Here is a 15,705-nt window from a genome sequence, read left to right on the forward strand (position 1 = left end):
ATTTTTATTACATGTATCACATAATTTACAGAAAAGGGGAATGGGATAGATGTGTCATCGCATCTAACCAGGTTTTATGCAGAGTTCTGAGCGTGTGCGGCACTCAGGGATGGCGTTAAATGGTAACATCGGAAGGGTTAATTAACGTATCGTCCAACAAGCCTTATAAGTCAACACGAGGCTGGACACCGTAGCGCCCAGCCGAGCCTTATCACTTTATAATCTTTAGGGTTGAAAGATATACTTATTATTACATTATCAAATATATAGAATGAAGAGAAAGTAATAACTTTCATTAGCATATATTAATAAGAATGTAGAAGATAATATAAATTCTAGATTATTACTTAAGAGAAGTTTTTTAGGATTTTCTGTGTAATCTTTAATATAAACTTTTTTATAAAAAACCCCATGAAGAAAATTATTGATGAAGGTCACACGTATACATATAAACTATTTTTTTTTTACCAGTAACTATTATTTTTCTACTCAGATGGGTTTGTTTTGGTTTCTAATAAGCGACGTGTTTTCCACAGTAAGAAGAATAGTTCAATTACATGTTTTGATTTCATTAGAAATTCTTCTTTTTTACTGCTGAAGAAAGAAATTAATTTTGAGATGTAATACTATATATACATTAATCACTGTTTGCTCTCCCATTTATTATAACTTAAAGTGAATCATTGCGAATCTCTGCTTTTTTCCACTATTTTAAAGGTAATTGTTATAATTTAAAAAGAAGTTTTACTATAGTATATAAGAAGCCTTTCTTTCTTAAATTCTTTTCTTGGTTTATATAATATATTGGACCAAGGAATACACTATTTTATTTGTTCAAGTTACTACCTTTTTTACTTTAATTGCTTATCTATTAATGTATCCTTTTACTTGAATTTTGTCTCGTTTTTTAAATTTATAAGTTTTTATAACATTTTATTATAATTATTAATTAATATTATTGTAATTAACATTCACTTTCTCTTTTCTGTATAGCTTTTTTTGATTATTACTGTCGTAGTCCATCGAATTTTTTTATTCGCCCTTATTTTTATTTACTTGATACTTATAACTATTATTAGCATTATATATATTATTATCTTTTTCGTGTCATAATAAAGTGCATTATTTTCATTGCACCGTTCAAAATAAAATTTCGCTTTCTACAACCTGATGTATTTATTTTTTTTAACTTCTATTCAAAATTAGTCTAATTTGTAAATTCGCGTAGCCTGATCTTAAAAGTTGACATATTATTTTAAGTAAAGACAAGTTATAAAAGTAAATAACTGTGCCTGTTTTTCACTAAAGGGTCACCTTTAATATATGTATAAAATTCAACTCAGTTATTGGTTGAAAATTTTACCGTTTTCCTTTTTATTGGTGGGACAGGTATATTTCTTCAAGTTCCAAAAGTCACTAAAGTAGAAGACATATACTGTTTTGGAATTGGCCGGTTGGACGGGTTACAGCCGTCACGTGTCCAGTTTGCGCTTTTACTACTAATTAAAGAATTATTAAAGGTTTCATTGAATTTTAAACACTTTTTATATCGCTTCATTAAATTAATTGAAATTTTCCGAACCTCCGTTTATTTATTAGCTTTGCATGTTCTTAAGTTTAATATTTTTTACTAATTCTAATTAATAAAGCAACGCAAAAAAACTAATAAACGAGTTTAAACAATTTATGTTATAAACTTTAATGCAGCAAACACATGATTCTGTTTCATAATATATAAACATTGTACTCTTTTTGTAGAATTTATTACACTACAGCAAGCTTATTGCATATAAATAAAATACTTATAAACAGCATTGCTTATGGGATTGTTCTTAAGTAATATAATTACCACTTCCTTGGATAGAATATTATTATTATAAGAATGATAGTAATAAAATATGGTTGAGTAAAATAACTTTTTTATTGAATGTATAAAGATCTACAAAGGCTTTTTTGTACAAAATATATAAAAAGTCCGTGATTGAACGCTCTATTAAAATTATTATTACTCATGTTTTGTATAAACTTTGCTGTTTCCTAAAAGTCTGCAAGACAGTGACTTTTTAGGGTTAAGTTAATAGTTTCTTGCTTGAGAATTATTAGTAAATAAATAAAAATATTTACTATTCAATTTTCTTTAGTCACTAAATACAAATAACTAATATTAGGTTCGCCAAAGTCAACTTTTATGACGTAATATTTAGTAACTATTGAATAAAAATTAGGCACGATGAGTATATAATAGTAAATTTTTAGTGAAAAGGTTATTTCTTTAAACTTATCAATTTGATATACATAAATAAAAGTTGCCTCCAAAAATTTGAAGGTTGTTTTAAAATTTCAGCGATAAAAGTCAGTATTAAAGAATGGTTTTTCAATTAAAAACTTTACTTGCCTTACTGAGCATATAACCTAGCCTAAGTTTTTATCATCTGTTGTAAACAAAATTTTAATAAAAAAAAATTAAACTATCCGGCTTAGCCTAACTTATTGAAGGAATAGTTTAACTTTCTTTTCACGTAAAAGTTTTTAAGGAAAACAAAATAGAATTCTTGTATTATAAGTTTGGTAATATTGTTGCTATCAAACTTGAAAATTGTTCTTTTGTAAAAGTTTTAGAGGGTAAACAGATTACTTAAAATGCAAGTTTTGTAGTAAATTGTTGCCATCAAACTTTACAAATAAAACTTTTGCCTTATGCAACATATTTATAAATTTTATAATAAAACTTCTTCCTCCTTTTACAAATCTTTTTTATTTTAAATTTACGTAAATTTTTGCTTTCATTACATTACTTAAGAAAGAAGAGGCACTGGGCGTGCATAAATAGTTATTTTTATTGTTTATAATTACCTTAGTTTTAATATCTTCTTTACTTTTATTAAAGTTTTAAGAAACTTTTATAGCTTAATACTTAACGACTTTATTATTATTACTATACTTTATACCATAAAAAAATATAGGTACAAAGGCAAGATGTGATAAAAGAAACGTCCCCTTACACTTATGTTTAATAACGTTAACAACTAATGTTTTATAAGAAAAAAAAAGTATAAGATAAGAATAGTAATTATTATAACAAAATTATGCAAGTTATCTTTTATTTAAAAGTTCTTATTATTTTCATAGCTAATAAGAAAGAAATGATTAAGTATTACTGTTTATTATTTATTATTATATTAAATAAAAATTAGTGTTCCGCTACATTTCTTTATGAACCACTTCTTAATGAAACTGAGTTGGCCATTGTAAAAAGTTTTGATGTTTTTTTTCTGGATGAAAACGAAGTACTTACATATTTATAAATTTTATCTTTTAATTGTATGTTTATTATCAATATAGGAAGGCTTTTGCAAAGTTTTTATTCCGACTTTTTTTTTTATGCCTCACAATAATATTCGACTCTATGAAAATCTTATTAAAGCAAACTGGCCTAACGGAATTAAAAATATAATTATTCTTGGAAATTCCTTGAAAAATTATAAACAAAAGTGGATCAAAATTTATATATTTTATATATTTCTTTCGGTGGCATATTTAATATTCCTTGTTTATTTTTTTTATATTTATTTAATTATATTTTAAACTTTAAAGTTAATGGATGATTTTTTTCTTTTATGTAGAGAAATTTTAACAATTATCTAATAAATACTTATTTATGTATAATATTATCTTTTAAAAATATTTTTCCAAATTTTTAGATTTGGAAGTACTTATCTTGAAAATGAATACCCATCTATTGGTAAGCATATTTATTATAACTATTTAATAAACTTTACCTTCTTGGAACTTATATTTAAGTATAAATACATGTTTTATAATTATCGAATTATAAGATCTTGTCCTGAAAATCTTTCTTTAACTTTATAATTATAAAATACAGTTTTTTCTATTGGAAATTCTTTTTGCTAAAGCCTTTTATTTAAATTTCCCCTTAAGTGATATATTTCTTATATATAGCTAAAGTTCAGAAACTTCTGGTTGAACAAAAATTTCCAGAACATTCTTCTAACAATATTTTTAATGATACGGTCATTACTTATTTTTCTAAGACATTTTTATAATAAACAATTATTATATTTAAAATAATAAAAGTAATAAATTTTGAGCGAGTTACCAATTTATAAGTTTTATTAAGCCTTACGAACTCTGCAAAGTTTTCTTTTTCTCTTTTCATTTCCTATTGGGCTCAAAGTGTCACCAAAAATATTTGCATTGACTTTGGAAGAGTCCAACGCCTTAATACTCCCCCAATCAGCGTTTCTTTTTTTCATAAGGCGACTCACTAAATCTTTGGAAGATAATTTTAACTCAAGCGATTCGCAGATATCAGGGCTCAAGTCAGAAGGGCGTAAATTTTTATGAATGTTGACACTTTTGTTAAGCACAGCTTCTTCCTCCAATTGATGGGTGTTGAGACTAAGTTCTCGCAAAATTTCGTTCGACTGGGATTTTGGGGGACTAACTTGGATAACTGGCGGTTTTTCTTTACTTAAAAAGGTATCATTGCTTGGGCTTGGACCCAAAGAATTATTATTGGTGCCTGCTTTTGGCGGTTCTTCTTTTTTCATAAATTCGGAGGCCTCCGAGCTTTCACCCAACTCGTTGTCGTTGCTTAAGTCGTCGAAATTAATCGCTTCCCGCTTTTCCTGTTTCTTAAAGTTTTTAGTTTCGCTATAAATAGCACACTTGTCTCCAGCAAACCGTTTGGAACCACCAAACTTTTTATGTAGTTTATTGGCCACACAATTGGTTCTTTTCTTTTTGTTTTCAATATTATTACTTTTATTATTATCAAGTTTGTCTTCAGGAATATCGTGTTCACTGGAAAAATTATTAACGTTATTATTTTTATTTTCGATACGACATTCTTTATTTTTATTATCAAAATATTCAAGATAAGTACTGTGTAAAACTTCTTTATTATTATTATCATTATCATTATCATATTTATCATATTTATTATTAAGAATATTTTTATATTCAAAAGTATTCTTACTATTTACTTTCTTTTCGTCAATATTGTTCGTTTCCTTTTCACTTTTTAAAACATTCATTTCATTCTTGTTTCGTTCACAGTTTTTCATTGGCACTTCCTCCTTATAATTACTTCTACTTTTATTAAATATTGTACCTTCTTCGCATTCTTTGTTATCGAACGTCTCATCTTCATTTACTACTTCTATTACTTCTTGTATTTTCTTTATACTATTTAATATATTATCATCATTAGTACTATTGCAATTGCCAACTGTTTTATTATTTGGGTTACACTTTTCCATTTTAAAAACAGGAATATTACTATTTTTTTCTGGAATGTTCTCGACAATTAAATTTTCTTTCTCACTTTTCTCATTTTTAAAAATTTTTGAATTGATATTCTTCTCTCTCTTTTCGTCTTCGCCAATTTCTAAAACATTATAAGCTTTTATAAAAGCATTTATTTTAGTTTTTTATTGTAAATATTTATTATATATTATACATAAAAAATAAAATCTCTTTTTACTTTAACAAGCTTTTTTTATTATTTATAATAATTTTCAAAAAGAATGTCTTCTATTTTTTTTAGTTAATAAAACTTAATAGAAAAAGAAAAGAAATAGAAAAATAATAATGATTATAACAAAAAAGATGAAGATAAGTTTACATTTCATGATACTTTTATTATTTTATTATAAAAGCTAAGTGAAATTTATATGATAAAGATACTATTTATACATATTTTCATGAATAACTCGAAAAAAAATTAACTTTTTTACTACATAAAATAAATAATACCAAAGTAAATTAAAAAAATCACTTAAATATTTTACTATATGTTATAAAGTAATATTTTATCATTATGCCTAAAATTTTAAAAAATACTTCGTTTGGCATAATTATTATCTTATTATATTCAAAACCGCTATATTTATAAAAAAAATCGTTATTATAGTAAAGAAAATAAGTAAGTTTTTATCTTTTTTAGATTAAAAATATAGTTATACGCAATATTATTACTAAAATAAAAACTTCTATAAAAAATATATAATTTTTAAGGAATAGTAAAACTTTGATTATTCAGTTTATTTTATTAGGAAAAAAATATATTACACCTTCAAGTAAACTTCCTTCGGTATTCCCCCTAAAAACTTTCCTTTTTTCTTTTTTTTCTTTCTTTTCATTGTTTTTATGTGAGCGAGTCTCTAATAATTCCAGTAAATAGCAATGAAGACTCGCCAAGTTTTCTTTATATTCTGAATATAAGGCCTCGTGACCATAAAACTGTTGAGCATTGTAAAAAAAATATTGAAAGTTGATATAAACAATAGTAATACACGTTTTGCAATTTAGTTTTAAATATTTTTTCAAATTCAAAATGTTTTCTAAAAAGTAAAATAATATTAAAAACTTGTCCTGCGGCCTCTCTATTGGCTAATAATGTTTATTTTTGCAATTCTGTTCGTTTGTAGCAACTAATGAATCCAAAAATTAGAAACTCGTTATATTTATAAGTTTTAATTTTTTTATAAATTCAAAAGCGCCTAAGAATAAACTTCAGTCAAAGTGTTAACCTGGCTAATGAGATCAAAACTTTGTAAGAAGAATAGTTATTCTAGAGATATTATTAAAGGATATTAAGTATTTATTTATAATAATGTTTAAAAAAAGTAGCGCCACCGCCTTGCTTTGTGCTGGATATGTATACCACTATAAGATTTACTTTAGTAGAAATATTATGATTTTATATATATGTTATAAATACACTTAAAACTTAAGCATTTTTCACTAAAAAAAAAGCTTATTTTGGTTGGCCCGTTAGTGTTGGATTGCATGTAAAATAATGTATGTTAATTGCGTATTTATAGCTTTAATGCTGCTAAGTAAAGGTATTAGTGTTGATTATTTTTTTTAGCTTCACAGAAGTATATAACTTCGATTCGAATTAAACTTGTTTTATTTGATTATTTTATAATGTATTAATTTTGTAATTATTTTTTAAAAACTTTTGAATTTTATAAGTTATTCCGCATGTCCTATAAAAATTAAAAAAAAACTTTATTACTAAATTATTAACCAACTTTTCCCTCTACTAGTAGCATAACATATTCTTGTACTATCGGATCATTTTTATTATTAAAGAAAATTATTATTAATATAGAATTGACCCAAATAACCTTTCATAAACAATCTTTTAACTTGAAGGATAATTATAAAAGTTTACAAATAATATATTTATAAAAAAAATTAGAAGCTAAAAACAATATTTTACAAACCTTATCCAAGTTTTCATTTAAAAATGCTTCACATACATTGTACATCTTTAAAGTTTCCTTATAAAATTTGTAAGTTTATAAATTATTGTACTACATTTCAGAAAGGGATTACCAGAAACCATTGGGGAGAAAGTTGTGCCGTCAAAAAGAAATTAGATTCCATTCTCTCTTTAGGGTTTTTTAAGTTAATATTATAAAAAGATAGCAAATAAAAAGGTTAAATAGTTAATAATTTATAAATTTTAAAATCCTTAACTTTAGTTGTGGTTTTTATAAATGTAATTTAATAAAAAAGCCAAGTATTATAGTTAAGATGATACCCAACTGTAGACGAGCATAATAGCCGAAATATTCAATTTCTAGAGCTTTTATGTTGTTCAAAACTCTTTTCCGCTGCTCTAGAAGGGAATCTAGAATTTTGAGAGACGCCATTAAATTCCTATTAATTATACAAAGCACTTTTTTTCTTGGAGGTCGGAGCTTTGAACTGACTTCTTTAATTCTTCTAAAAATTAAAAAAAAATGAAATTTAAAGAATTACATTACTTGTAGAAGATCTGAATCGGCTACCACTCTGCGTAAAGTCATAGAAAACGGGAGCCAAAGTCGTCTGTAGGGCTCTCCTTGAAAAGAAAATTCACATTTTTAATTAATCTGATTGGCTCTAATAAAACAAATAACTGTCTTATGAAGCGCGTCCGATAACGTTTCGGGGAAAATTGTGCTGTAAGAGGGGCGGTGTGCTCCACTGCCTTTCGTTTTATAAATATATCGAAATTAATGTGTTTCTTAGAGGTAAACTGAGTTACTAATTGATTTATACTTTAGATTTTAACTAGAAATAAATTGCAAGAGTGTAGTTTCTGCAGAAGGACTACTTTATATTTTTAAGAAGATAGATGTAATACGTAGGAAGTTAGTTCCCGGGTAAACCAAAATACCATTTAAGCTAAATATAAAGGAGTTAGATATGATACTTATGCGAGAACTATAGGATATTACCGATATGAAAGAAAGGACTTTATTGTGGGACTAGTTTTATGGTGTTTTTAAAGAATAAGACGGCTATCCACACGGCAAAAATAAAAAAAATTATTTAATAAAGTGAGTTGAACTTTTAACTACGGCATATAGTAAGCTATCGATAGTTATATAATACGAGTTTTATAGTATTAAACTAATTTTGATATGACTCTTCTTTCTTTGCTTATTATATTCGTCTTAAAATTATTAAAGTTAAATTTTATCTAAGCAAAAACTGTGTTATATAAATCTTATACGTGGCTAGTAATTTTTTTAAAAATTTTGAAAGATATTAAGGAAAAGGATGAATCTTTTTCATAAAAAATTTTTTTATAATATAACATATAAAGACATTAAATATTAAGAGGAGTAAGAAGTTTTTTTAAAAATATCAGAATACTATAAGAGTTTGTGATCTTTTATACTTATAAAAAGTTGGATGACTTTTAAATTATATTTAAGCGAGTTTTCTAATAATAAATTTTTAAAACTTCAAAGTAGTGCTATTTAAATTAAGTTTATAAAAGTTAAGCATATAGTACTTTTATTTTAAGTTAACTCTATAAAATAATTTTGCCTTAACCCAAAAAAAAGTTTAATGCTCGTTATATTATGAATAAAACTTATCTAAAAAAAATTCAAGATGTTTAAAGAAATCATTAAAATTTCTTTAACAGTCACAAATTTAATAAATTAATAAAAAGTCAGCAGGATCATTAACTTTGAAATTAATATTTATGAAATTTTTTTTATTGTTTTTGAAGTTATAATTAAGCTTAAATATTTCTTTTAATACATTTTTTTAAAAGGGCAGAGAAATCTTTCTAAAAAAAATAATTTTTTTCCCTTATAAACCCACAGAAAATAAAAAAAAATAAGACCAGAATTATTTAATTTAAGATAAATTATTATCAATAGGTTGTTGTTTTTTGGTATTCAGTAGGACGTTTAACGATAGGGCGCTCTTTTCAGCTTTCTGAGACTGGTGGGAATTAAGCTCAACTAAATCAGAAAAGGCCGAATTCCTATTTGAGTACTAAATAAAAGTAAAAAAAAAGTAACCTAAAAATTAATTTATAACAAAATGATATTTATAATGTATCGAAGAAAGCATACTAAACTTTTTAATCAAAAATATATTTATAATTGATATTATTATCAGTATAAAATTGAAAAGATTTAAAAAAAATAATTTAAATGAAGGCAAAAAAATGAAAACAAAAAAGTTTTAATAATTATAAATAAAAGTATTACAATTATAATTAAAATATACTTTTCTTCTTATATAATTTTACTTGTTTATCAAAAGCATTTTGAGACGAGATTAGGGAAGAGCGAGCATCGTGAGTAATCGGAACCCTACTGGTTATATTGGCATTGCTTAAAGGTAATTCGGCAGGGCTAATGCGAAGGTCTGCGCTTCTATTGGTGGGTGGTTGTTTATGTGTTGCAAAAAGATCCACATTTAATTGACTAGACGGTCGGCTAGATAAATCGGGCCCAATAAAATCTAAATCGTCCCCGTTTTCAAAAGGCTGTTGGACGAGCCCTCCCACTATATCCAAAGTTGGAATGTCGTGTTTAAAAAGTCGTTCGTTGCCATTGATCACAGGAAAATCAGTAGAAAGTAAGTCGATAGCATTAGAATTCCTAATTGGTTGGGCCGAAGAGACAACAGCACATTTAAACTCACCCCATTCATCTACAAAATTATTATTATGATTATCTTATTGGCTACGTAATTATCCATGTGCCTTCTTCCGCGGATGATGTCGAGGCCTCCCGCTCCTTCTCTATAATAATTAAAAAATGTAAAAAGCTATAATAATTCTAGTGTTAATAATTTTTTAAAACTTAGTAACAAGTAAAAAAAATATATAACATTAATAATAGTAATGATTATAATTTTACCGCGTGAAAAAGTTTGAACTTCACGCGCACGAGAAGTTATTGTTAAAGCTTTATTCCTAAAAAAGTATTATTATTTTTATCATTATAATTATATAATTTATACGTCCTTCGCGGCGGACTTTCGGATTGAGCACCTTCAAAATATAAAATATTATTATAAACTGAAAAGTTAAATAATAATGAATTACTAAATGCAGTTGTTTTTCCTTCTTCCTGTGAAAAGTACGATAATTCTCTTTAATAAAAGTTAGAAAGAAAGTAAAATATTAATAATAATACAATTTAATTAGAGAAAATAAAAATTAATAATATTAATTATAACAAGGAGTAATAAACGATTAATGATTTATATAATAATAAATAAGAAATAATAATAATAATAAGAATATTAATGAGAATTATTCAATGTAATTATTTAATAAATAAAAAAATTAATAACAATATTGATTTTTATTGTTAATGTTTATAATGATAAATAAAAAACATCAGTAATAACAATATTGATAATAATTAATAACGATTTCATAATTAAAAAACAATAAACCATATTTATAATTACAGTATTGATAATAATAAATGACTATAATAATAATATAAAATTTAAAAAAATATTATTAATATCAATAACAATAATAATAATAAATATTAAATAATATTGATCACGACAATATAAATAACAATAATATTTTTTTAAAATAATAATAAACGCATAACATTAATTATAATAGTATTAATCATAATTTGAATTAATAATTATAATAAATACATAATATCAATAACAATATTGATAGTAATCAAAGAATTAATTAAATAGTAATAAATAATATTAATGACATAATTAATTATAATAACAGTAATAATAAATAATAATGGATGCTTATAATAATTTAAACAATAAATAATAGTAATTAATTAAAAAATAAGAATAATAATAGTAATAATAACAAGATTAATTAATAATAAGAAGAATAAAATAGTTATAATAAACAATATTAATAATAACAATATCAATAAGTAACAAATAATAATTTTAATAATAATTAACAGTAATAACCACTATGATGCAGTAACGCTAAAAAAAATTTAAAAAGTACCTGTTTGACATTTTTTCGGGCCGACTAACTGCTAGATTTATTAAAAGTATCAATAAGTTTAATTTTTATGGTCGTAATTTTTTTTATTTACTTTTAAAATTATTACAAAATTTAAAATATTATAAATAATAAATAACATAAAATAATATTTCAAAAAAATAAATATTTCTTTAAAAATAACTATAATTATAATAATTATATTAATAATAATAAAAATTTAAAAGAATAAAAGTATTGAAAAAAATAATAAGCAGAAAATATAAAAAAAATAAAAATTATATATTGTTTATAAAAGATTTTTTTAAAAAAAAAATTGATAATAATAAATTAAAAAATTAAAAAAAGGTGTTTTTAAAAAAAATATTTAACAAAAAAAAATTATTCAAAAAGTAAATTTTACAATAAAATATAAAATAAAAAAAAACTAAAACTTTTTTTTAATAAAATAATGAAAAAACTTAAAAAAAAGTAAATAAAAAAGAAAATAAAATGCTTAACGCATTAAAAATATTAAAACTAGTAAATGAGAAAAATATAATAAAAAATTGCTTAAATATAAATTTTGTAGTAAAATGTAAAATTTTACATAAATATAAAAAATTTTTTAGAAAAGATTTTTTTTATTGTAAAGCAAAAACTCTAAAAAACGCTTAAAATAATAATAAATACTAAAGATAATTTATTATAATTAATAAATAAATAAATAATAATTCTTAAAATTTTATATTACTATATATTATTTATATTATTACTATTTAATTATAATTATTATAATTTATATATTTTTATTTCAATAATGATATTATACTGTACATTATTTTTTGTAAAACAAAAACTTTAACATTTTTAAAAAATATAAGAAACATTTAAAAATTATGAATAGTAAAAAATAAAATGAATTAAAAATTATAAAACAATTAAATAAATAAACAAAAATATTAAAATTTTATACTATTTTGTATTTTTTATTATTATATTTATTTCAAATATTCACTATTTCATACCTTTCAATAATATTCATATTTTTTTTTATTTAATTATAATTATATTTTTTTTGTTTCTATTATTTTATAGTTTATACTTATTAATACATTTATATCTTTTTATTATTATTATATTTATATAATATATTTTTTGTAGCTATTTTTAATATTTAGTTTTTTATAGTTTTTTCTAAATATATTTAATATTTCAATGTTAGTAAAACAAACCTGTTAAAAAAAAAAAATAAAAAGTAAAGAAAACAACTTTGATCTCTGCCCGGTGCATTAAAATAATCTTGCTGAAACGGAGTTCCAATTCCAGCGTATCTGGCATCAGTAGCGCTAAAAAGTTTATAAGAATGAATAAAAAATAATAATATTTTTTATTTTTATTGTTAGAATAAATTTAAAATTATTTAAGTTAAAATCGTATTTACTTTATAAATAAAATAATAATTTACTTCTAAATTTTTTTAATTATATAAAAAATAATTATTTATTAAATAAACAGATTAAATTATATATTTTTTTAAAATTTACTTTAAAATTTTTAAAAATACCATAAACAAATATTTTTGTTAAAAGCAAGAAAATTCCATATTATAGAAAGAATTATAATAATTAAAAAAAATAAAAACTTACTAATATATATACGTTTATAAAATTTATAATAAAAATATTTTAAAATAATAATATAGTTTTTATAGTATTAATTAATAAAAATGTATCATTATGATTACTATAAAAAATTAAAAATACTAAATTTTATAATAAATAAAATAAAAATTTTTATATTAAGTAGCAATAATAAAAATTATATTTTCTTTTAATAAAAAATATTTAAGTTTTTAAAAGTACTAAAAAGGAATTTTTTTTATTAAAGCAAAAAATTATATTATAGTTAAATAAAAATTTTATTTATAAAAAGCAGAAAAGTAAATTTATTATGTTTTAATATAATTTATAAAGCTTTGAAAGTTTTATAATATATTATCATTTTTATTTATAAAAAAATATATATACATTTATTTGAATTAATTACAAAAAAAAAATTAACTTAACATTACAAAATTCTAATTTATCATATTTAAATCAAATAAAAAAAACTATAAAAAATATAAATAAAGTATTTTAAAAATATTTTAAAATGTCATAAAAATTAAGTTCATATTGCCTTAATTACAAAAAAACAAGTCCGTCAAATTACATAATAAATTATATAACAATTTTATACCGAAAATTTAAATTATGAAAGAACAATATAAAAAGTTACCTAGCACCAATGTACTTCCCTTGATTCCTCCGAGCAATCTCTCGTTCTTTTCTTAATTTCTCTTGATCATAAACTAAATCAATTAATTTCCGAGTTTTTTCACGTACTAAAATAGTAGAAGAAAAAAGAAATTAAAAAAAAATACTAAAAAGTTTTTTAATGGTATAGCATATAAGCAAAGAAGTACAAATAAAAAATTTATCTACATAAAAAAATATAAAGAACGATATCAAATCAAAGAATTAAGTTAATTATTGCTAATGAAGTAAAATTATAACCCCTGTTAAAAAAAAATAACCAAAATTTTATAAACACTCCTGGATTTCAAAAAAAAAACTTAATATCACTTCTCTTAAATAAATTTTTTTCTAAGCCGAGCAATACCACTTATTCCCTGATCCTTTTTCTTTTCATCAATATATTGAAAAGATAAAAGACTTCGAAGTTTATAGATATTTACTCTAACATCATCAACAACTCGTTCTGAACCATTTTTTAAACAATATTCCAAAACAAGAAGAGATTTATAGACATGTCGCCAATGAGTTTCTTGAAAACGTTGATATAAAGTTTCCATTACTTTAAAAAAATCAGAGCTACAATAAATTATAGTTAAAAACTATTTTTTTTTAATTCGGAGTTAAAAAAAATAAATTAAAATATTTACTAATTATAAGTGGCTTTTGCTATTTCTCCCATTTGAGTACTTGAAGGACCCCAACTCTCAAGATTAGTAGAGCTTCTAACTTTACGTTCAATGTTTGAAGAATTCAAAAAAACTTGGGTTACAGGATCCAATTTATCTTTCGCTAAGCTCCAGAGGTAAGAAGTATTTATATTCATGATTTAAAATTTTACTTCTTGATACTTAAAAAAAGTTCAAGCGCTTATACTTTATAATATATATAATAATATTTATATATATATAAATTTACAAGTCTGTACTGGATACGAACAATTAACTAAAGACAGATAATAAAGCCCAACCCGCAAGCTCCTTTTGCCTTGCGCTGCTAAACACTTAGAGCCAACCTTCTTATCATACGAAAAGAAAAAAACAAGCAAGTTTCATTTCTATGAACTTAAATTTCTTTAGAACGTTCTTTAATATATTTTATTTTTTATAAAATAATATTTAGGAAAGTCTATCAATCGTATGTGAGGAAGAATAATTTCATCTAATACAAAACTAGTGTTATCAGACGTACTTTACATTTCAATGAAAGGTATAAAACTAATTTAGAAATCAAAATTTCTTATTAAAAATGTTATACAAGTCATTAATTTAATTAGACAGTGAATACTGAAAATTAACTTAACAACGGTAGTTAGTAGAACAAGTTCCATAATTTTTAAAACCGGCGAGTATAATTGCCTTCGCAGAATACTCAAGTTTATCTCTGTATGCCCCTAATTTTTTTATAGTACTTTATCTAAGGCTAAAAGTTTATTGTAAAGGTAAGAATTTCTACAAGACTTAAAAGTTAAATTCTCTTAAAGGAAAGGAAATCGATAAGTTAATCTTTTTTCTTACCCAAATAATCGATACAAACTTTATTTTAATTAAGCTTAATTCCTATCAGTTAAGTAACCTCCATTACTTTTTTGAACTACTAAAAGTTTTACATAATTTATATTCCTTTATGGATAGCAAACTTGTAAACTTGTAATTAAAAGCATTAAAAGCATTATTCTAAAAATTAACTGCTTTATGCCAAAATTGTATATGAGAAATTTTTTTCTATATATAAGGTTGAAACACAAGTGCTTACCAGTATTTGTATTACGAAGGAGTGTACTAATCGCCCTTTAACTTTACGTAGTAAGGAAACTATTAAAAACTGCCACCAAAAAAAAAAAAAAGATTTGGCCACGATTTTCGATATTTTTTTATTTATTTTACTACTTATTTACTTATTTTAAATATTTATTGATTCATGTATTTATTTAACTACTCATTTATTTATTTCGATAAAACTTTTAACTCCAAACCCTTAGTTGCATTGTTAGTTGCAATGAGTTTGCGTTATAGTGCGTGTACCCCCGTAACCCCACTGCTTGCTGCACCACCGTCATCAGTTTTTATCACCATTACATTAGGAATTTACGATGGGAACCGCTTACGCGCTTAATTTTCGCAATGTGCAGGCAGCGCCTCCAATAAA

The 15,705-nt window shown here is 23.0% G+C and overlaps 1 protein-coding gene and 1 long non-coding RNA gene across 2 annotated transcripts; both read right to left on the reverse strand.

Annotated features, from left to right (window-relative positions):
* Positions 1-5,381: 5,381 nt before the first annotated feature.
* On the reverse strand, positions 5,382-7,749 carry LOC135145659 (uncharacterized). Its single transcript, XR_010283524.1, has 5 exons — positions 7,577-7,749; positions 7,369-7,424; positions 7,257-7,313; positions 6,096-6,264; positions 5,382-5,425 (listed from the first exon to the last, which is right to left on the reverse strand). It is a non-coding gene; the product is annotated as an uncharacterized LOC135145659 (long non-coding RNA).
* A 1,405-nt stretch (positions 7,750-9,154) lies between these two features.
* LOC135145652 (uncharacterized) lies at positions 9,155-14,001 on the reverse strand. The gene is made up of 10 exons (XM_064077778.1): positions 13,925-14,001; positions 13,541-13,646; positions 12,533-12,609; positions 11,285-11,315; positions 10,379-10,425; positions 10,294-10,324; positions 10,191-10,246; positions 10,034-10,072; positions 9,575-9,981; positions 9,155-9,315 (listed from the first exon to the last, which is right to left on the reverse strand). Exons 4-10 carry the CDS (start codon positions 11,293-11,295, stop codon positions 9,175-9,177), a joined length of 732 nt encoding a protein of 243 aa, XP_063933848.1. The 5' UTR covers positions 11,296-11,315; positions 12,533-12,609; positions 13,541-13,646; positions 13,925-14,001; the 3' UTR covers positions 9,155-9,174.
* Positions 14,002-15,705: the final 1,704 nt, after the last annotated feature.

Source organism: Zophobas morio, unplaced genomic scaffold, assembly GCF_036711695.1.
Source record: "Zophobas morio isolate AGI-343-1 ecotype UQ-CSIRO unplaced genomic scaffold, CSIRO_AGI_Zmor_V1 ptg000167l, whole genome shotgun sequence".
In the NCBI taxonomy this organism is placed as follows: Eukaryota; Metazoa; Arthropoda; class Insecta; order Coleoptera; family Tenebrionidae; genus Zophobas; species Zophobas morio.